Consider the following 23647-nt stretch of genomic DNA (forward strand, 5'->3'; position numbering starts at 1 on the left):
CATAACAGCAAAAGTGTTAAGATAAATACTAGTTTGCCATTTTACTTCTAAATAGTTGGAAGCTGTGTAGAAATAATTTAACTTACTGAAATATGATCTTTTTTTGGTTTAACTGCTTTATGGGAATAACTGTTTTCATTTTGTTTTAGTGCCAAAAATGTTAAATACTGAATGGCTTTTCATATATATTTGTTTATTGATTTTTCTTCTTTGATTTAAAGATACATATAAGCATTTGAAACCAATTCCAAATTTTAGAAAAAAACATCAAAGTAATTATATGGATCTGTGGCTAGAACAAAAGCATTCATATCCACTTGGCCAGTGGTTTTCAAACTCTGCTGTAAGCACCCTGAAGTGTTTCTGGAAGCTCTTTCAGGGACCACCATATAGGGAAAAGGAGGGGCACTTCTTTACAATGACAGCTCTTTTATTATTTTTTTTTATTATTAGAGAGAGAGAGAGCAAGAACACAAGCAGGGGAAGAGGCAGAGGGAGAGAGAATGAGAGTAGCAGACTCTCTGCTGAGCAGGGAGCCTGATGCAAGGCTGGATCCCAGGATCCCGAGATCATGACCTGACCCAAAGGCAGATGCTTAACTGATTGAGATACCCAGGCGCCCCTATAGAGACAGTTCTTTACTTAACATTTTAGGTATTGATCTCTTTTACAAACCTTTTATTTGTATAAATAGTAAACTACAAATAGTTTGAAAACCAGTGGATAGGGGAGGACTGATAGAAAATGATAGTAGGATCAGTTAAAATGTGTAAAAATGATTTCATTAGCTTTTTCTTTTTTTTAAGATTTTATTTATTTATTTGAGAGAGAAAGAAAAAATACACAGGCAGAGGGAGGGGCAGAGGCAGAGGAAGAAGGAAAAGCAGGCTCCCCAGGGAGCAGGGAGCCCAATGAAGGACTGGATCCCAGGACCCTGAGATCATGACCTGGGCTGAAGGTAGACACTTAACCAACTAAGCCACCCAGGTGCCCCATTTTTTAAAAGACTTTATTTATTTGTTTGAGAGAGAGAAAAAGCATGAGAGTGAGAACATGATAGGTGAGGAAGGGCAGAGGGAGAGAGAGAAGCAAGCTCCCCAATGAGCAGGAAGCCCAACGTGAGGCTTGATCCCAGGTCCCTGGGATCCTGACCTGGGCCAAAGACAGATGTTTAACCAACCAAGCCACCCAGGTGCCCCATGTTTTTTTTTTTTTTTTTTTTTTTTTAAGATTTTATTTATTTATTTGAGAGAGAGAGAGAGAGGCCTCGTTAGCTTTTCTCAAGTAAAATGTGAGCTTTAACAGATAATGCATATCTCATTCACCACTGTATGCCCAGCGCAGAGAATAAATAACAATGGTTCTGCATAAAGCAATCAAATTTAGTTAAGAAATAAGTGTGTTAAATAAACAAACAGGTCTGAAAGATAGGCAAGCAGGTATTATCTAAATTTGATCAAAGAGAGAGAGAGAGAGAGAAGCTCAGAATGACAACAGTCTTACAAACGCTTACACTACCATTAAGTAGAAGAACCAAATAGAATCAAAGTCTTCCATATCCTGGTTCCTAATCAAGTCTTGGGGAAAGAATGGAAGGAAAGGTCATGGAACAAGGGAAGATGTAAGGAAAAAAATAATTTATTTGCCTTTCCATCACTATAGCTGCCTTTTATTTGCTTGAGCAAAAAAAGATCAACTGCAGGAAAGAAAGGGGAAAATGCTACTTTCATTTATTTTATCTTTATTTTAAAAAAATGCATTAGGACTCTTAACCAATACATGTTCTGTTCTAATTTATAATAACACATCATACTTTCCTTTAAAAAAGCAGAAGCATTACTTTTCCTGCCACCATCCATGCCACAGGCGCTTTGGGAGGTCAGATCACATGTGTGGCACTACTCTTTCTCCAAACTGCCATTTCCTTCCCCTTCTCACCAGGCCTTTAAACATCTGGAAGGGGTTGCTTTCTCACTTCCTCTTCCTACTTTTTTTTTTCTTTTTTTATCTTTTTTTTTCTTCCTCTTCCTACTTGTCTGGAACTTCTGAGCACTCTCCTCCACCCTGAGGTGACTTTTATCTTACCCCTGCCCTGATGGAGTTAGTCAGTAAAGGGACTAAAGGGTTCAAGGAATAAAAGTCATTATCAGTCTCATTTTTTATATATACACAGCATTGCCCACGACATAAGCTCTCAATCACACAAATATATCCATGTTTTATCGCTATGGTAATACATTACCTTAAACTTCTGGACTCAAAACAATACAAATATATTATGTAACAATTCTGTAGGTCCGAAATCCAATAGAACCTTGGCAGTCACCATATGCCAATCTACACAACTTTTCTTAGTTTCCTTTCCAATTAGGTGCAGCCATGTGATGGATTGTTAGCCACTGTGTAACTATAATTCTCCCTGCTGGCCGCTCTGTGCTCTCCTTTCTTTGCCTGATGTGCCAGCTGACTAAGGAAGAAGTCAAGAGGTCAGCAGGTAGCACTCCTGGAGGGTCCAGAGGAGAAATCATTTCCTGTTCTTTTAGGTTGTTGGCAGAATTCAGTCCTTTTGGTTGTAGGACTTATATTCTCATTTTCTTTTGAGAACCTCTAGAAGTTACAGAATTCCTTTTCTTTTATTTTAGATTTATTTATTTGAGAGAGTGTGTGTGTGTGTGTGTGTGTGTGTGTGTGTGTGTGTATGAACAGAGGGGGAGGGTGGAGGGAGAGGGAGAGAGAATCCTCAAGCAGGCTCCACACTGAGCGCAGAGTCAAGCAAGGACCCTGAGATCATGACCTGAGCAGAAATCAAGAGTCAGATACCCAACTGACTGAGCCACATGGGCACCCCTAGCATTCCTTTGTTCTTGATCCTTTCCTCCATCCTCAAGGCCAGTGGTGGTGGGTTAAGTGCAGCTCTCCAACCAACCCACTCTTCAGTCAGACTGGGCCTACTCAGATAATTCAGGATAATCTCACCTCAAAGTCCTTTTTAATCCTATCTGCAAAGTATCTTTTGCTACGTAAGGTGATGTACTTATGGGTTCTGTAGGTTATGGTGTGAATGTCCTTGAGGAGACCTTATTCTTACTACCATAAGGAAAATAACTGCTTAAAATAAAAGTTTATAAATTATGTGAATAAAAATAAAAAATATAAAAGGTGTTTTTTCTTTTTTCCAAAAATAATTCTTTATAATTATATCAGAATACCCATAGCACAACTGATATGCATAATTTCCTATGATTCTTCATCATTAAATGTATGCTTATTTTATAGAGAATATGTTTCCCCTTTGACTATCAAGTTGAAAAATATGTAGTCAATGTAGTATCAAAAAATCCAGAGTACAAAGATAGACCCCACTTAAGAAGGTATGTTTTTCAGAAATCTAAAGAGTTGAGGTAGTGTTATGGCTAGGTTAAGAATAAGCACTAATTTTTTTTCCTGGATTTCCCCCCCACTGATCGAACTACTGTCTAGCAGACAGCCTTATAAGATCATATATACTATGCCATCTGCATTGACTAACAGAACCACAAGCCAAACTAGAAAAGATGGTGGATGTGAATCAATAGAAAAGAAGGCTGCATTAGTACAAAACAGAACAAAACAAAACAAAACAAAACAATAAACACATAACATGGCCCTGTTCCTCCAATATCATTTGGAGATAACCTCCAAATTTGATTCATTGCCTATTTTTATCATCTTTGTCTACATATATAAAGCATTAAATATTAATTACCATCCAATTTATTGTTTTAATTACAATCAGTGTTAATGGATGTTCCATATGCAAGACACAGTAATAAAAATACCCCATGTTTCCATTTTTCTCTATACTTCTCAGAGCCTTAAAATCAATTATTTACCTAATAATGATATGAGGAACACTGATTAGACCTGGTAGTTAATGAAGACCTTGTGTCAATAAAAATGAGGTATTTTTTCCTCTACATGTTCATATTTTCTCATTACTCATCTGAGAGTACTTAATCATAGATTTTTGAAAGCAAAGGCTATGTCTGATTTATCAATCCCAAGGTAGCCACAGGAGCCTTAAATGGTAGTTACATAATAAATGATAATAGAAAAAAATCATAGATATTGAAGTTTTTGTTCACATTTAGTGTTTAAATTGTGTAGTGTATATCGACAATCTAATGCAAGTAGTTAGAATAGAAGCTATTCAGAATGTTCTGAAACAAATATTGTTAATTCTTTAAGCCTTTGAAAATTGATTCAGTTGAGGATGCCTGGTGGCTAAGTGGTTGAGCGTCTGCCTTTGGCTCAGGTTGTGATCCTGGGATCAAGTCCTGCATCGGGCTCCCTTCGAGGAGACTGCTTCTCCCTCTTCCTGTGTCTCTGCTTCTGTCTGTGTGTCTCTCATGAATAAACAAACAACAAAAAAAATCTTTAAAAATAATTGATTCAGTTGTCTCTGTCTTCATGAAGAAGACTGAAAACTTCTCAAAGTTCCAAGACCAGTGAGAGATATGTTCTGAGAGTTCTGGGACCTCCCCTATTAGGATTTTTATTTGGTGGAACTAAGGGATGGCAATTACAAATCAAATTAAAATGTTTCTTCTTTCTAAAGAGAGAATTTACTAAACATACAAGCTAGAAGTCCTCTCCTCTGATTTTTTAAACTTCATTTTCATAATAAACTTTTTTTTTTCAAATAATAATTGACACAGAGAATATGTAACAGACATAGGCCATTTTGTACAAAGCTTATCTGGGTAAAATTTAAATGATGACATAAGTGATGACATAAGTAAGCACTATTACCACCCCCACCACCATTCTTCCCATGAAGAACCATTCTGAGTCAGAAACTGGGGAAAACACTGACCTAGTGCAATTGTCTTCCATAACAGAGGAATACACCAACATTTGAAATGAGAAAGGGACTTACCCAAGCTAAACACTCAGCAGATTGATATGCTGATTAGACCCGGCTTTTCATCTGCACTGTTTGATTTTGCATAAGTAATTTAATTTTTCAAACCTTCAGATTCCTCAGATATAAAGTAGAGGTAGTTATACCTACTTTGACAGAGGTTGAGAGGATAAGAGATAGTATCTGGCACATAGTAGGTGCTGATGAAGCTGATGAATGGTAACTAGTGTGTGTATTCCAACTCCTAAAGAAAGCCCCCAGATCCGCAAGATATAAAAGAACAAAAGTCATAATTGATAACTTGGACTTTAGCTTAAAAATGTTCTCCTTGGTTTGTTTCAGGAAAGTAATAGATCATCCAAAAAGGCGATTTGGTGTTCCTGTGGATCGGATTGGTGGAAACCGCCTCTCAAATTCCAGGGGCTAACTGATACCAAATGTGAGTACAATTTGAATGTGTAGCAGGATATGCAGGCTTCTGACTAGCATTTCACAATGGACTAATGGATGCATCTTGATTTGTATATTGCCCTTTTGATTTCCTAGCTTATAAATTCACTGTTTCAACATTCCTATACTCAGTTAGTATATTGATGTTAAGTAACTTAAATACATTAAAGAAGCAAAAGAATATTCGAGATCTACTTCACCATAAAAAGATTCAGTTATTCCCACAGATTTTATATAATTATTGAATATTAATATGTGAACAATGGTTAAAATTCTAATTGATGTAATAAATCACTGATGTAATCGATGTAATAAATACAGAACTGTGTAGTAATCCCTCTATTATGAAGAAGACAGATTTCAGTGACACGCACCATTTTGCATTCTGTTTCTAATGACTACATCCCCAGAATTGTAATAACATGGACCATAGGGGAGAGAACAGTATAGCAGAAAGAGTATTAGCCATGGCATCAGAACACCTATTCCCAATCCTAGCTCTGTCACTAGTTCATTATCTTGTTTCCATACTTGTTTCTCTATATCTTGTACCGTTAGATAGTAACATAGTGGTATGATGAGAATTAAATTAGATATATATGGGGCACACACTACACAAAGTGATCTTCGATTACAGTTCTGAAAATGTACTCTGTGCTGGGCCCTATACTTGGTGAGATCATCCCATTCCATAAATTAGGTCCGATCACTACTCAGTATCTTGAGAAGTAGTACATTACGAGGAGTGAAGTGTTAGCTGGAGAGGCCAGCTCTGTGGATCAAACCCCAGTTCATCTATCTGTTAGTTGTGGGACCTTGGTTAAATTCTGAAATTCCACTCTGTAAAATGAAGACAATAATAAATTCTATCAAATTATATTGTCCAGTGTACTAAATGAATTGAAACATATTAAGCATTTAAAGTAGTGTCTGACATGTAAGTACTCCATAATAATAATAGCTAATACTATTATTAATATTATACAATAAGCAGAAAAGGCATATTAACCCACAATGCCATATGGCTAGTAAATGATGTAAGTAGCTTAAATTCCAGAGCTTAAACTCCAGAAAGCTTAAATTCTGAGCTTACATTTTCAAAAGTATATTTAGTCATACATTATATATTTTAAACATAAAATGTTAAACATAAAATCTAGGCAACGTATTTTTTCTCAGTAAAGCTTACAGAGGATGCATCCTCCCTCTCAAGCAGATAAGACAATCTGGAACTGTTTTGCCAATTTCAAGCATGAATTTCGTGCTTTTTATTTCTCTCAGGATGATCCTTAGACCAATGATACAGATCCCCCAAAGCATCACACTAGCCCTGAACCTTTCAATTTAAATCCTGCCAGTTTTTTCTTTTCATCAAATGCCCTAAACCATAATGAGAAGTCAATATTTTTACTTCAACTTTATTATTCTCAGAATAACTCAGTTAAAAGAATTTTTTTTCTCCATGGAGCTCTTGATCAATGAAATCATGAAGTTACTGATGTCCACCAATATGAGAGGATTTAATGAGTACTGTGAATAAAACAGTGCATTTTGAGCACTACCATCTTCAAAACACGGTTTGAACTTTCCTTATATCTAGAGATACACCAAGTATGGTTACTCTTCAGGACTGTTTAAAATCACCACATTATCTTTGAGTAGGATCTAATTGCTATTAAAAACCAAGTAACTCCTTGAAATTAGGATCATAATCCTCCAGTTTCTCGACGTATTGAGAGCATTATGACACTGAGATTGAAACAATTAGGTTTCTACATGTACTCTATCACCTTGGACATGCTGGATTATCACCTATTTTAGTATTTCTAAATTAAACCAAAACAGGTTATGATTTAAAAAATCATGTAGGAAACTCATTTACATATACATTTTCATATGAAATTTTAGAGCATACAAACTCCAGATAACCACTGAACTATGAAAAGGTAGTTGAATGAATATAATGTCTCCTGAATCACTATGGGTGAAATTAAAATTCATATATTATGTCCTTCATAGTGGTATGATGACAACCACTATCCTTATTGTTAAAGTTTCAAGATAGTAATAAAACAAAAGAACAGGCTTACAATAAAATTTAGCATCATATATTTTCTCTTTCCCTTTTGTCAATAATTGCAGGTGCAGCCGTTCAACCATTAGGTTTCTATTCATTATTTCCTGCCATTATCACTGAGATTTCTCAGATGCTTTTTTGCTTCCTCATATGAAGTTTAGTGTTTTATAGTTTATAAATAGTAAAAAACATAAAAAAATATATCTGATTTCCATTTAACTTTACAAAATCACTTTTGTATGTTATTTCTTATTGGTACAGTATTTTTTGGATTAAGTCACTATGAGTTTCAAAAACATAAAATCTCACTTAATCCAATCCTTTTTTTAAAAAAAATTTATTTATGATAGTCACACAGAGAGAGAGAGAGAGAGAGAGAGAGGCAGAGGGAGTAGCAGGCTCCATGCCAGGAGCCCGACGTGGGATTCGATCCCGGGTCTCCAGGATCGCACCCTGGGCCAAAGGCAGGCGCCAAACCGCTGCGCCACCCAGGGATCCCCAATCCTTTTGTTGTTGTTGTTTTGTTTTTAACAAAGGAGTCTGTGAGAGGGTCTGTGAGAGGAAATTGATTTGCTCAAAATTTTACAGACTTTTGGAGCAAAATCCCAAACCCAGGTGTCTCTGAACTTCTAGGCCAGCATTTCTCTTCATGACCTATAAAGTCTTCAGGATGCTAAGTTGTCATTGCTGGATGCCAACTTTTCTGGTTATACATTTCTAAAACAAACAGAAGTGGAATGTTATACTTTGTGAAAATCTTTGTTCCACTTCTGTGGGAATTAATGTATACTCTTTTAAAGTAGGTTTATTTGTGGTTCTCGGTTTCAGTCTTCATACTAAAAGTGAAACTGGTTCTAATCATGGAAGTTTTGCGTGGTTTGAGTTTAGATCTAGATGCAGCTGCTGTATGTTACCTAGTTTCCAGAACAGATAACCTCTTCTCAATATGTGTTTTAAAAAAGAAGATAACCTGGTATTTGGAACAATGTCTTCCTCAAGTCATTAACATATTGGACCACAGTTTTGAGTTTTTTATAGGCTTCAGCTCTAAGCAACTCAAATGGGTTTTATTTAACATTTCATATCTTCTCTAAATACAGTTAGCAAGTTCTACGTCACTGCCATTGAAACTAGGATGCCTTCCTGATGAAATTTGGTAGAAATGGGACTATTAGTTATGCTTTCCCTTGCTGCCACATGCACAAAGACTTTTAATAATGTAAGGCATATGTTGCTGTATTTTCCTGACAATTTTTTATTTTGGATAAATATTGACACACTATCATTCATATATATTAAAAGAATTCTCAAAGAGCAGAAATATCATGTTTAAATGTCAGTATTATTGTTGGGCCCTTTAAGTAGAGCAAAATATACAATTAGCAATGTGCTTTCATAGCAATAAACTGAAAGTATTAGTTTGATCATTTCTTTCTTATGTCATGGCAACATCCCTGAACCAAGATTGAAGACTGAAAAGAAATAGAATACAGCAGGTATCCAAAGCAAGGAATTGTGGCTTGAGCATAAGCACCTGGCTTGTACATTGAAGATGCTCCTTTTAATGTTTTTTCATCTGAAATTATCATTTTGCATTATTGTCTTTGCAATTAAAGCATGTCCTAAGAAAAAAAGCTATAATGAAACATCTTGTAGAGTTTTAGCTCTTGTCGATTGATGTTCATGGTACTTCCCTTATCTATGGAGCTCTCAGTAGCTTTAACAATTTCAATTTTCATTTTTGCAGACACAACTTCCTCGGAGGAAACGTCACAGAAACATGGAAGATGCTTCAGTGAAATCCTTTGCACTCCTGAATGATAAAACATTTAAAGAACTGACCTTCTGCAAATCCTTTCCACAGTTTGAACTTCAGTCTATCACATCAAAGTATTGTTATAACTTCAATTAAATTATGCAGACCATTTCAAAGCATGGATTTTTTAAAATATGTATTTTAGTTAAGAGAAATGGTTACCTAACTCCAAAACTTGCTTTTCCAAGAAACAATCGAAACACTATACAGTGAAATGCTTTCTATATGCATTTACTAGTTACACTTATGCTGTTGAAGAATAATAACTGAAGACCAACTTGTTTCTGTAAAACTTGGATACAATCTGTTTGCTCATTATTGAGGAACAAGGAAAGACACTGTTGTATATGTTCTCTTAAATATTTTATTTCTCTCTTATCCTTTGCCTGTGAGCCTCTTGGGTAATAATTATGAAATTAGGCTTCTCTTAATGTATTCACCTATCAGTCAGGTTCAACCAAATAAAACGTAGCCCAGAAATAAAAGAAGAAAGATTTATAAGCAAGGGGAAAAAAACCAGCAGTAATAAAGCCCATCAATTTTATTCTTCTAAAGAACTGAGAAAATACTTGCAGTTCAGAGCACATTAACAGAAGTAGGAAGTGAAGGATATCACTCATTTGTCAAGTTTGGAGGTTTCATGTCCCCTAACAACTTTTCTTTTCTCTAAATTACAACTGGTAGTTAATTAAGAGCAGCAGTGGTTAATTGTGAGAAAAACCTCACAGGAGTAACAGATGAAATTATGGGGGAAGGCTAAGAATCACTAAGTAGTAAACTACTAAAGCAGTCTGGGGCTCATTAAATATACATAATTTTAGCACAGTATAATAAGTATCTTCTTGATGCTTATTATACTGTGACTCACCTACAAAACTGGTTTCATACACTGTGTCTAATAAGGCGTTGAAAAGTATATTGTTTAAGAATGATTTCTTTAAAATGATTCAAATTATTTTTCATTGATCTATTAAAGCGTAAAGTGTCATACTCTGGAAAGTTCATTTCTCAACAGTAACTGTGATGTTACTGCAACTTAGGTACATGAGCCCGTTGTGCATTGGGTATGCTTTCAAAACACAAAGATAACTTATTTCTTGAAGCAGACACAGCATAAGTTAGCAGAAATTTTTAAAGCCTCTAGAAAACACTTCTTTAAACCCAAGTAATCACTGTCAAACAGATCTGACATATGAGAGGAAGGAAGTTTGGTCAGTAGGACAGAGGTTTATTTTAGCATAAAAGGAAGAATGTTATAAGATGGTATATTCATATTACAAGAGGAAAAATGGATAGTTGTTAATTTGAACTAAAAAATGAATAAATATATCAAAGAATAAAGTGGACTCAAAGAACATAGAAATGAACATGTATACTTAGAATACAGAGTGGGTTTGCATATAGATTCTTAGTTTTGGGGAAATCTTTCCAACTGATGAAAATCTTCACATTTAAGTTTAGAGAATAAACAATAAATTAATGGTTCTGTTAAATGTAATAGATGGACTGTAGCAAAGAGAGATGAATTTTGAGAGAACTAACCAATTCTGTTTTCCATAAACTTGCATTAGAAAGTTAGCAGTGGGTAAATATTCTGTAGGACTTGTCATTTGAAAGAATTATTTAAGAAGTTAGAATGTATCTTGCCATCTTTCCCCAACCTTCTGTTGAATTATAGAAATGTGTTCTAGGCCTTGGAAGTTCTTTCTTCCCTTTTTCGCCCATCTGGGTGTTTGTAAGCTTCTAATCCAACGAGGTGCTGCTGCTTCATGCATTGACAAAGGTATTAAAGCCTACTTTAGCCTACGATTTTCTTATGGTGAAGATTTATTTTTTTTTTCAGGTTACAAAGAAATTTTTAGGAAAATCTCTAATTTGTAATTTCTCCCCCACCAAATAAATTTGTACAAGAGCTATCATTGGCAACTTTTTTCCCCATTGGGGTGACATTCATTTAACATAACATTAACCATTTTAATGTGTTCATTTGGTACATCACAATGTTGTGCAACAACAACCTTTATTTGGTTGCATAATACCCTCCAGTTCCATCCACGTTGAAGCAAATGGTGGGTATTTGTATTTCTAATAGCTGAGTAATATTCCATTGTATACATAAACCACATCTTCTTTATCCATTCATCTTTCGTTGGACACCGAGGCTCCTTCCACAGTTTGGCTATAGTGGCCATTGCTGCTAGAAACATCGGGGTGCAGGTGTCCCGGCGTTTCATTGCATTTGTATCTTTGGGGTAAATCCCCAACAGTGCAATTGCTGGGTCGTAGGGCAGGTATATTTTTAACTCTTTGAGGAACCTCCACACAGTTTTCCAGAGTGGCTGCACCAGATCACATTCCCACCAACAGTGTAGGAGGGTTCCCTTTTCTCCGCATCCTCTCCAACATTTGTTGTTTCCTGCCTTGTTAATTTTCCCCATTCTCACTGGTGTGAGGTGGTATCTCATTGTAGTTTTGATTTGTATTTCCCTGATGGCAAGTGATGCAGAGCATTTTCTCATATGCATGTTGGCCATGTCTATGTCTTCCTCTGTGAGATTTCTGTTCATGTCTTTTGCCCATTTCATGATTGGATTGTTTGTTTCTTTGGTGTTGAGTTTAATAAGTTCTTTATAGATCTTGGAAACTAGCCCTTTATCTGATATGTCATTTGCAAATATCTTCTCCCATTCTGTAGGTTGTCTTTGAGTTTTGTTGACTGTATCCTTTGCTGTGCAAAAGCTTCTTATCTTGATGAAGTCCCAATAGTTCATTTTTGCTTTTGTTTCTTTTGCCTTTGTGGATGTATCTTGCAAGAAGTTACTATGGCCGAGTTCAAAAAGGGTGTTGCCTGTGTTCTTCTCTAGGATTTTGATGGAATCTTGTCTCACATTTAGATCTTTCATCCATTTTGAGTTTATCTTTGTGTATGGTGAAAGAGAGTGGTCTAGTTTCATTCTTCTGCATGTGGATGTCCAATTTTCCCAGCACCATTTATTGAAGAGACTGTCTTTCTTCCAATGGATAGTCTTTCCTCCTTTATCGAATATTAGTTGCCCATAAAGTTCAGGGTCCACTTCTGGATTCTCTATTCTGTTCCACTGATCTATGTGTCTGTTTTTGTGCCAGTACCACACTGTCTTGATGACCACAGCTTTGTAGTACAACCTGAAATCTGGCATTGTGATGCCCCCAGATATGGTTTTCTTTTTTAAAATTCCCCTGGCTATTCGGGGTCTTTTCTGATTCCACACAAATCTTAAAATAATTTGTTCTAACTCTCTGAAGACAGTCCATGGTATTTTGATAGGGATTGCATTAAACGTGTATATTGCCCTGGGTAACATTGACATTTTCACAATATTAATTCTGCCAATCCATGAGCATGGAATATTTTTCCATCTCTTTGTGTCTTCCTCAATTTCTTTCAGAAGTGTTCTATAGTTTTGAGGGTATAGATCCTTTACATCTTTGGTGAGGTTTATTCCTAGGTATCTTATGCTTTTGGGTGCAATTGTAAATGGGATTGACTCCTTAATTTCTCTTTCTTCAGTCTCATTGTTAGTGTATAGAAATGCCACTGACTTCTGGGCATTGATTTTGTATCCTGCCACGCTACCGAATTGCTGTATGAGTTCTAGCAATCTTGGGGTGGAGACTTTTGGGTTTTCTATGTAGAGTATCATGTCATCGGCGAAGAGAGAGAGTTTGACTTCTTCTTTGCCAATTTGAATGCCTTTAATGTCTTTTTGTTGTCTGATTGCTGAGGCTAGGACTTCCAGTACTATGTTGAATAGCAGTGGTGAGAGTGGACATCCCTGTCTTGTTCCTGATCTTAGGGGAAAGGCTCCCAGTGCTTCCCCATTGAGAATGATATTTGCTGTGGGCTTTTCATAGATGGCTTTTAAGATGTCGAGGAATGTAGGCAATCTAGAAGAAATGGACGCATTCCTGGAAAGCCACAAACTACCAAAACTGGAACAGGAAGAAATAGAAAACCTGAACAGGCCAATAACCAGGGAGGAAATTGAAGCAGTCATCAAAAACCTCCCAAGACACAAGAGTCCAGGGCCAGATGGCTTCCCAGGAGAATTTTATCAAACGTTTAAAGAAGAAATCATACCTATTCTCCTAAAGCTGTTTGGAAAGATAGAAAGAGTTGGAGTACTTCCAAATTCGTTCTATGAAGCCAGCATCACCTTAATTCCAAAGCCAGACAAAGACCCCGCCAAAAAGGAGAATTACAGACCAATATCCCTGATGAACATGGATGCAAAAATTCTCAACAAGATACTGGCCAATAGGATCCAACAGTACATTAAGAAAATTATTCACCATGACCAAGTAGGATTTATCCCTGGGACACAAGGCTGGTTCAACACCCGTAAAACAATCAATGTGATTCATCATATCAGCAAGAGAAAAACCAAGAACCATATGATCCTCTCATTGGATGCAGAGAAAGCATTTGACAAAATACAGCATCCATTCCTGATTAAAACTCTTCAGAGTGTAGGGATAGAGGGAACATTCCTCGACATCTTAAAAGCCATCTATGGTGAAGATTTAAAGTTGAATTAAACAAATTGATTTCCTATCATCTTTATTTTTTTAATGCAAAGTTATGCGTATGGCCTTCAGTTTAATTAAAGTCAGAGGTCACAATATAGGGATTTATACTCTATTCTAATGTGTAATGCATTTATCTCATAATATATATACAAGACTTCAAGAACAAAAAGAGAAAAATGTTTTCTCCACTCATAGCTATTTTATTTTCTATTTTAATTTTTACCACTACTTTATACAAAGTAGAAAATAAGTCAGCAGTACACTAGTTTGAAATAAGGCATTCTTTTAACATAGCAGGAAATTAAAACATAATTTCTGTTAAGAATATTATGAATCATCTCATTCATTTGTGAAACTTCATAGAGCAAATTGTAAATATGGATTTATATCTTCTGGCATCAATTACATAACCTGTTTTTCATGAGAGATGTTCATTCCTGGTTGTATCATCTTAAAATTTACTCACACTACAAAAAGTCTAGCAAATTATACCTTTAATTTACAGATAACTTAAAGGAATCAAATTTCTCAAAGCAAACTATTAAAAGGTGATTTGGTGGAATCTTCTAAAAGGAAGAAGTAGCAATAACTTTTTAAAATGACCTTAGCCCTGAATGTTCAGAATGCATATTGTTTAACTATTCCAAAGTTAATAAATATGAGATGATGAACACAGGAGTTTTTGACTTTCTTTAGAACAGTATTATGTTTGTGTTTCTAACTAGTATAAATATGTGAGAATAATTAGGCATTATTGAGCAACTAATATTTATCTACATTTGATGGCTCCTAACAAGTATATAAATAACACTATAGATATATTACTCAACTTGATTTGTTTTATGGGTTTTTAAACTTAAACAATATTGTTCATTCTCTCTTACGAGATAGTTTTCTCTTTAAGCACCACAAAATTAATATTATGTAGATAAGCTGCATTTACCCCATGTGAAATAAGGAACTGTGTGTAGGCTCATCTGGCCATCTATTCTAGTCCTTGATTTTTTTTAAGCTACTTTGAGAGAAACAGAGAGGGAGAGAGGCAGAGACACAGGCAGAGGGAGAAGCAGGCTCCATGCAGGGACCCTGACATGGGACTCGATCCCAGGTCTCCGGGATCACACCCCGGGCTGAAGGTGGCACTAAACCACTGAGCCACCTGGGCTGCCCTATTCTAGTCCTTAATATTCTGTAAAGTTACTTTGATGATGTTTCTCTGCTAGCACAGGTGACAGACAAAATTGAACTCCCTGCCTTGAGTTGATTAAATAAGCTTGTTCAGATGCAATCAAGAGCAGTTTGATGTATAGATGTGAAAAAGAAAAAAAAGAATCAAGAAAACGCCAAAGAGTTTTGTTTATTTTTTTAGCACAATGAGTGTAGTCTCTTAAGACATGCTGAGTCTCGAATATTTCATGATGCTGTGGTGGAGGCAGAGATGAGAATTAAGAAACCAAAAGCCAAATAGTTTTGTAAGAAAGTTTTCGTAATAGCTATCTCTGAGACATCTAATGTTACTTTCTCCCAGAGCCCAATAAATCATATATTCCTTCTCTCTAGTAACATATTTATTTGGTTGTAGTAGTTTCAGTGACAGTTGTCCAAATGAACAGAAAAGAGATAGTAGCTAGCGCAATCATAAGAAAGAGAAAGGACAATTTTTTTTTCATAAAATGAGACCATAGAGTTTAATTTTCCAAGACGCTTTTTTAGAATATTTTAATGTATAGCTCAACAGCATGGTCATCACCAGACAAAACCATATATAGACATTGAATCTATGGAAAGCATACAATTATAGATACAACACTGTCAACTTTAGCACTACAAGTCCATTTGATATAGCCCATGCCAGACAAAAGTGCAACCGACTTGCCATTATTCACAACTTAAACCTTAAGTATGCAATATGTAGAATAAATGCCACCGTTACTTTATGCTTAAAATAGCTTCAATCTTTAAGCAGTAATAAGTAGACGTATTTCTTTTTTCTAATGTTCTTCTCTTTTTGTATCCAGAGAAAAAAACTTCAGACACAGTATTTCCAAAAGCAGGCTAAAAAAGAAAATGAAACAAATTCTTTATTAGGAGGATATTTGATGAAGCATTACATTTGAATAAAATAGTTCATGTGTAGCTCAGTATGAGCAAGAGAGTTTGGTAAAAGGATTGTTCAATGTGGTTGTTATGAGCCTCATGTGAATCTATACATTAATTAAAATTAAATAAAATTTAAAAATTCAGCTTCTCCATCACACTAGCCACATTTAGAGTACCCCATAGTGACTTGTAACCAGTGAGTACCATAATGGTCACTTCATCTCAGAAAGTTCATTTATATAGACTGTTCTACATAACAATGCACATAATACAGTTCAGAGAATACAGTAGGTTGTCCAATTAGATACATCTCTCTGTTTTATATTTGGGGTGACTGAAATCCCAAAGGAGAAGTCACATGAGTAAAAACTATGATAAATATGGTTCAATTTATGGGGGAGGGAGGGGAAAGGAAGGAAGAGAGTTTAAAGTTCACTTTGCAAATCCCCAAATGTTATTTAAGCAATTTGATTGTCACATTGAGTCTTCACATTCGGACCATAAAAATGATGCTTCAGAAAAATCAAACCAATTCTAACAGTACTCTTTAACTTTCAAATGCACAAATGAGTCATTTTAAATCTTCTATAGGTTGCTCCCAATCACTTGACTTATAGTAGCTTCATAGAATTCGGGATAAATTTCTCTGATTCCCGGGATGCCTGAGTGGCTAGTGGTTGAGCATCTGCCTTTGGCTCAGTGCCTGATCCCAGGATCCAGGATTGAGTCCTACATCCGGCTCCCTGCATGGAGCCGGCTTCTCCCTCTGCCTGTGTCTCTGCCTCTCTCTCTTTCTCTGTGTATCTCATGAATAAATAAATCTTAAAAAAAATTTCTCTGATTTCCTTCAGTCTAAGTGGTTTAGAAAATTAAGACCTCAGAGGACAGGTCTTTGATTCACTATTGATGAATGGGACGTACAGTAAAAAAGAGTTTAAAAAGATACTCTTTGAAATACTCTTTGAAATAAATGATAAAAGTCTCTGCTTGCCAGGTTTCCCCTCCCTCTCCATTCACTCTGTAAACCAGTAACCCTCAAGTGCATCACCACCTACACACACAGTGTTATGACAGCCTCAGAGTATACTTTTCATTTCTACATGAGCCGCAGCTTCCTTTAATGAAACCACATTCAAATCCTATGAAAAGAGTTTATTTTCAGACACTAAACTGAGGAGCTTGGCCTAATTCAATCTTTTTATAGTGTGTTTCAGAAAGTTATCATCACTGACCTGTCTGGCCCTTTGGATATCATCGAATAACTCTGTCAGGAAGATATAAATGTACACATATCCAAAAATTACTCATGCGGGGCTCGATTAAGTATGCAATGGGAATACAGTTTGGGAAATTTTCTGGACCTGGATGAAAGGAAGTATCATGGATGATATCCCCAGTAGAGCCAAACTCTTCAGTGCTTATCTACCATTTGTCATCTGCATGAAGGAAATCCCTCACTATCATTCTGGTGTTGATGTCTGTCTGGTTCACTCTTGTAACCCTATTTTTAGCAGGATGCTATGCATTGGACAGCCATATATTTATTTATTTTTCATCTCCTCTTCCCAAGTTTCTTCAAATGTGCTGCTTCCATCTTATGTCAGCTTATGAAGCCAAAAAGCTAAAGCCATTGAGTGCAACTAAGTAAGTAAACCAAAGTGAGAGCAAAGAGACCTTTTCTTCTTCTTTTTTTATTTGCTAAATTTGACATTACATTTTGTAAATTTAAGGTGTGCAGTGTTACTTTGACAAATTTATATACTGTAATATGATTGCCATTGGAGTAGTATAGGTCACATTACATCATTATAGTACATACAATATCATTGTCTATATTCATTACACTGTGCATTAGATTTCTATGACTTATTTACTTCTCATTACAAGTTTGTATACTTAAACATCATCAATCTGATCCAAACCCCGTTTGCCTCCACAGCCCTCTGGTTACCACCATTTTACTCTTTTTTCACTGGGTGGACTTTTTTTAGATTCCACATAAAAGGGATATCATAAAGAACTTGTCTTTCTCTGTCTAACTTCTAATGTGCTCAAGTTTCATCCATGTCGTTGGAAATGATATTTTCCTTTCTCATAATTGAATAATATTCCAGTGTGTGTGTGTGTGTACACACCATTTTTATCCATTCATCTATTGATATATACCATTTTATCTATTGATATACACCAATTTTATCCACTCATCTATAGATATATTCCTGGAAGTGGAATTGCTGGATCTTATGGTAAATCTATTTTTAATTATTTTTGAAGAATTTCCATATTGTTTTCAATAGTGGTTGGACTAATTTACACTCCCACCAATAGTGTGTAAGAGTTCCCTTTCACCACATTCTCGCCATCCCTTATTGTCTCTTACTTTCTTTATGATAGTCATTCTAACAGGTGTGAGGTGACATCTCATCGTGGTTCTGATTTACATTTCCCTGCTGATCAGTGAATCTTGAGCATCTTTTATGTGGCTTTTAGCTATGTTGATATCATTTTTGAAAAAAATCTAGTTCTTCTCATTTTAATTAGGTGTTTTTAGAGGTTTTTTGTAGTTATTAAGTTGTATTCTTTATATTTTTTGGAAATTAATCTTTTATCCAATATATGCTTTCTCAAATTTTCTTCCATTGTATAACCTGACATTTCATTTTGTTGTTTCTTTTGCTGTGCAGAAACTGTTGAGTTTGATGTGGTCTCATTTGTTAATTTTTGCTTTTGTTGCTTGTGATTTTGGTGTCACGTCCAAAGTCATTCCCAAGACCAGTATTGATAAGCTACTCTATATTTTCTTCAAAGAGTTTCATGTTATCAAGCTTATGTTTAAGTCTTTTCTCTATTCGAAATGAATTTTTGTGAGGTATGAGGCATAGGGTCCAATTTAATTGTTCTGCATGTGTTTCTCCAATTTTCCCAGCATTATTTGCTGAAGAAATCATCCTTCCTCCATTGGATGTTCTTGGATCTCTTGTTGAATATTAGTTGACTCTATATGCCAAGATTTAATCCTGGGCTTTCTGTTCTGTTTCATTAGTCTACATATCTATTTTTGTGCCAGTACCATACTGTTTCTTTTATTACTATGGCTTTGCAGTATAGTTTGAAATCAGATTTTGTTCTTTTATCCTCAGGACATCTTTGGCTGTTTGGGGTCATTTGTGGTGCCACATAAATTTTAGGATTATTTCTTCTATTTCTGTGAAGTATCCTTCTTTATTTTGGTGAGGATTGCATGAATCTGAAGGTGGCTTTGGAGAATATAGCCATTCTAACAATATTTATTATTCCAATCCATAAACACAGATTTCTTTCCATTTGTGTCTTCTTCATTTTCTTTCAGCAAAGTCTTAGAGTTTTCATTGTGCAGATTTCTCACTTCCGCGGTTAAGTTTTTTCCTAAGTAAATGGGCAGAGGACCTGAATAAACATTTTTCCAAAGAAGCCATACAAATGATCAAAAGACCATGAAAAATGCTCAACATCACTAATTATCATAGAAGTGCAAATAAAAAACACAATGAGGTATCACCTCATAAGTGTCAGAGTGGCTGTTGTCAAAATAAACAAATATCAACTATTGGTAAAAATGTGGAGAAAAGGGAACCCTCATGAACTGCTGATGGGAATGAAAAATGGTGTAGCCACGATGGAAAACAGTCTAGATGTTCCTCAAAAATTAAAAATAGAACTACCGTATGATACAGCAATTATACTCCTGGGTATTTAATTGAAGAAAATTAAAGTGGTAATTTGAAACGATACATGCATCCTTCTGTTGTTGCAGCATTATTTACAATAGCCAAGATGTAGAAGCAACCTAAGTGTCCATCAATAGACGAATAGATAAGGAAGACATTACATACACACACATACACACACACATTAGAATATCCATTAAAAAAAGAAATTTTTGCCATTTGTGATGTGGATGGACCTAGAGGTATTATGCTAAATAAGCCAAACAAAGACCATATGATTTCACTTATATGTAGAATCTAAAAAAAACAAAACAAATGAACAAACAAAACAAAACAGAAATAGACTCTTAGATACAGAAGATAATCTGGCAGTTGCCAGAGGGGAGGGAGTGAAATAAAGGAAGAGGAATAAGAGGTACAAACTTCCAGTTATAAAATAAATAAGCCATGGGAACACAGTGTACAGTGTAGGAAATATAGTTAATAATATTTAAAAGCTTTATAGGGTAGCTAGATTCATCTTAGTGATCACTTCCTAATATTGTATCATTATGCTATACACTTGAAACTAAAATAATCTTGCAGATCAACTACAATTTAATTAAAAAATGTATTACTAAGTGTTTTACTGTTTTTGATGCTATTGTGACTGGAATTTTTTTCCCACTGCTTCATCATTAGTATAAAAAATGCCACAAATTTCTGTAAATTGATTTTGTAATCTGCCATCTTACTGAAATCATTAATTTTAGCAGTTTTTTTATCAAATTTTTGGGATTTTGTATATATAAGATCATGTCATCAGCGATTAGTGACAGTTTTACTTCTTCCTTCCTTCCTTGACTTTTATTTCTGTCTTTCTTAATTATTCAAGAAAGGACTTCAGCACTATATTGAATGGAAGTGGTGAAGGTGGGCAACCTTGTCTTGTTCCCAAACTCAGAGAAATCCCTTTCAATTTTTCTCCATTGAATATGATATTAGCCATGGGTTTGTTACATATGACCTTTATTATGTTGAGTTGTGATACTTTGATACCCAATATATTAAGGGTTTTTATTATGAAAGATGTTGTATTTTATCACATTAGACAGCAACATTCTTAATGAATTTAGTAGGCATCTATCAACGATATATTAAATGATTAAAGCAAAGTATAAGATTCCCCAGTAAGTATAAGTTATTAGTGCATTAGCTGGATCTCTGGGTCCATTTTCCTTTCATACAATCTTATTTATACCAGACAACTTCTAGTTACATAATGGAATCACACTTAAAATATAATGTAGGCTGTTTTTGTGACTTAACCTAGGCATTCAGTTCATATCTTTTATCACCACAAATATTTACTTTATTCCTACTACATACAAATATGTTTTAATATCACCTTGCTAAAACACAAAGAAGTTTCTTTGACATGCCCTCAAACTTCTCTAGCTGATATCCCAATTTCTTCTACTCTTTAGAATGAAATTTCTCAAAAGTGGTGTCTATTGTCGGTGGTTCCTGACAAATGATAAAAATATTGTTTTATCATGTTCTCTTTAACAAAAAGTCCACCAAGAAATTCATGTCAAATCCATTAATAATCTTTCATTGCTGTTCAGAAGGAAAGTTGCAGTTATCAACTTACTGGACTTATTAAAACTTTAAATACAGTTTCACTACTTTCTGGAAACAGTGCAGCCTTCCTTTGTCACTTCCTTCCTTGGTAGCTACTCTTATCAAGAGTTCCTTTGCTGATTCTCTCATCTGCCCAATTTCTAACTTTGGAATCACCCTGGATTCAGTCCTGGCTGTCTTCTCTTTTATATCTAGAGTCATTCCTTAGGTGGTCTGATCACAATACCAAGCAAAATTGATATGCTGATACCTGTCAAATTTTTATCTCCAATACGAGCTGCTTCCCTAAACTTCAAATTTATATATTCAATGGTCTATTCAGATCGTTACAAAAGTCTCCCCTTATCTGTGGGGGATATGTGCCAAGACCCCTTCCTCGTGGATGTCTTAAACTATAGATTGTACTGAACGCTATAAATACTATATTTTTTCCTATACACACATTAATATGAAAAAGTTTAGTTTATAAATTGGGCACAGTAAGAGATTAACAACAATAACCAATAATAAACTAGAACAATTGTTCTAGTTACAATTGTAATAATTGTAACAATATACTGCAATAAAAGTTATCTGAATGTGGCCTCTGTCCCTCAAAATATCTTATTATACTATAGTCAACCTTCTTCTGGTGATGATGTGTGATGATAAAATGTCTATGTGATGACATGAAGCAAAGTGAATGACATAGGTACTATGATGTAGCATTAGGCTACTATTGACCAGAATTCTGATATGTTATAAGGAGGATCATTTGCTTCTAGATCATGGTTGGCCACAGGTAACTGAAACTGCAAAATGCACATAAGGAGGCCTATTATACTGGGAAGATATTGTTATGCATGGCTGTAGTAGGGATATTCTTGTACTTTGTTTTTTGTTTGTTTGTTTTTTGTTGTTGTTTTTTTACATTTTCTAGGTGTTCCCATGACCCTGTTAAGTTAGATTATGATCATGTGCCTAATTTGGACAATTAAGAGTGTGTTTATCTATCTCCAATTCTCTCCTCTTCTACTACAGGGACACATAGAATAGGTAAAGAGTAAAGGAAGATAACCAACATACACAAGGTTTCATGTAAACAGCAAATAAATCTTAAAGCAATTTATATCACTGAGATTGTGGGTTATTTTCCTAATGTAGTTTGCCTTATTTACCCCCCAAATACTACCTGACAACAAATAAAAAGGGAATAAAGAGAGTCAAGAAATACAAGATCTCAAAATGTTGAAAGAACTGACTTCTTCTAGATCCCAAACACTATAAAATAAGATTTGAAACTACTCCAAGTGACAGAGGCTCTGTAAATAGAACTCAGGGCAAAAATCAAATTGAGTGTATAGTCTTTAAGGTATGTTTCAGATATTTTCCAGGCAACTGCTACTAAGTAGGGGGTGAGAATGCAGAAAAATTAAAACTGTTATTTATTTATTTATTTATTTATTTATTTATTTATTTATTTATTTATTTATATTTTATTTATTTATTCATGACAGACACACAGAGAGAGAGGCAAAGACACAGGCAGAGGAAGAAGCAGGCTCCATGCAGAAGCCTGACATGGGACTCGATCCCGGGACTCCAGGATCACACCCTGGCCTGAAGGCAGGAGCTAAACCACTGAGCTACCCAGGGACCCCCTAAAACTGTTTTTTTGAAAGTATTTGCATATAGCAAGTACATGAGAAGTTTTCTAAATTTTTGAAACAATATCATTGCCAAAGAAACCATAAATCCTAAAACAAAAATATCTTTGACACTTTAAGACAAAATAAATCTTGGGCCTCCAACTTTGTAAAAGCAGGACGAAACCTGAGAAAACTATGTCATCCTGGAGAAGAGAATAATCCCAAAGTAGCATATAAGATATGTCCAGGAATAAAAATGAAAAAGCAAAAATCTCAAACAGTACAGCCATTGGAAACATTACAGTGGGCAGATGACTCCTCCTAGATACCACAGAATCCAGTCAAGACACTTTTTCCCAACTGGAGGGTAGAGGACCTTTGTAATATTTGTCCAGCGGGATTTCAGAATTACTGGAGGATAGTATTCTTTGTGTCTCTTGTTTGTTTCCTTTATGAATGGGATTATTGATTGTGCTTATCTCATCCTTGTTCCTCTTCCAATTACTGGATTTGTCCTTTTAGCCAACAGGTCTATAAATGAAGAAGCTACACTATAGCTGATGAAGACAGTATCTCCCCCGGGGGAGCCTATTCTTTGTTCTGGGTTCAGTCAGTGAAAGAAATCTGGAATTGTCTCTAATGGGAATGAGTTGAGTAGAGTCTATGTGGTTAAGGAGAGATCAAAGGATAGACTGTGGTAGAGGCAGTACTCCCCAACTATTATATGTACTTCTTAAAATCTCTCAACCTGTCTTGCCAGTATTTTGGGGCCAG

The 23647-nt window shown here is 35.3% G+C and overlaps 2 protein-coding genes across 6 annotated transcripts in view; one reads left to right on the plus strand and one right to left on the minus strand.

The window, feature by feature from the left end:
* OSTN (osteocrin) overlaps window positions 1-14486 on the plus strand; it is a 44413-nt gene extending 29927 nt beyond the window's left edge. Inside the window, exons 4-5 of the mRNA XM_072807851.1 lie at window positions 5246-5342; window positions 9178-14486. Of these exons, the coding sequence (XP_072663952.1) occupies window positions 5246-5330 (85 nt within the window). The 3' untranslated portion in view covers window positions 5331-5342; window positions 9178-14486. The remainder of the gene's footprint in view (window positions 1-5245; window positions 5343-9177) is intronic.
* Window positions 14487-15518: 1032 nt separating this feature from the next.
* Window positions 15519-23647, minus strand: part of UTS2B (urotensin 2B) — a 59802-nt gene continuing 51673 nt past the window's right edge. For 4 of the 5 annotated variants that reach the window (XM_072807848.1, XM_072807846.1, XM_072807849.1 and 1 more), the window contains one exon: window positions 16757-19320. In XM_072807848.1, the coding sequence (XP_072663949.1) occupies window positions 19193-19320 (128 nt within the window). In that variant the 3' untranslated portion in view covers window positions 16757-19192. Of the gene's footprint in view, window positions 15871-16756; window positions 19321-23647 lie in introns of those variants that run through there. The other variant, XM_072807850.1, reaches the window with a different exon arrangement.

The sequence above is a fragment of the Canis lupus genome, chromosome 31 (assembly GCF_048164855.1).
Source record: "Canis lupus baileyi chromosome 31, mCanLup2.hap1, whole genome shotgun sequence".
In the NCBI taxonomy this organism is placed as follows: Eukaryota; Metazoa; Chordata; class Mammalia; order Carnivora; family Canidae; genus Canis; species Canis lupus.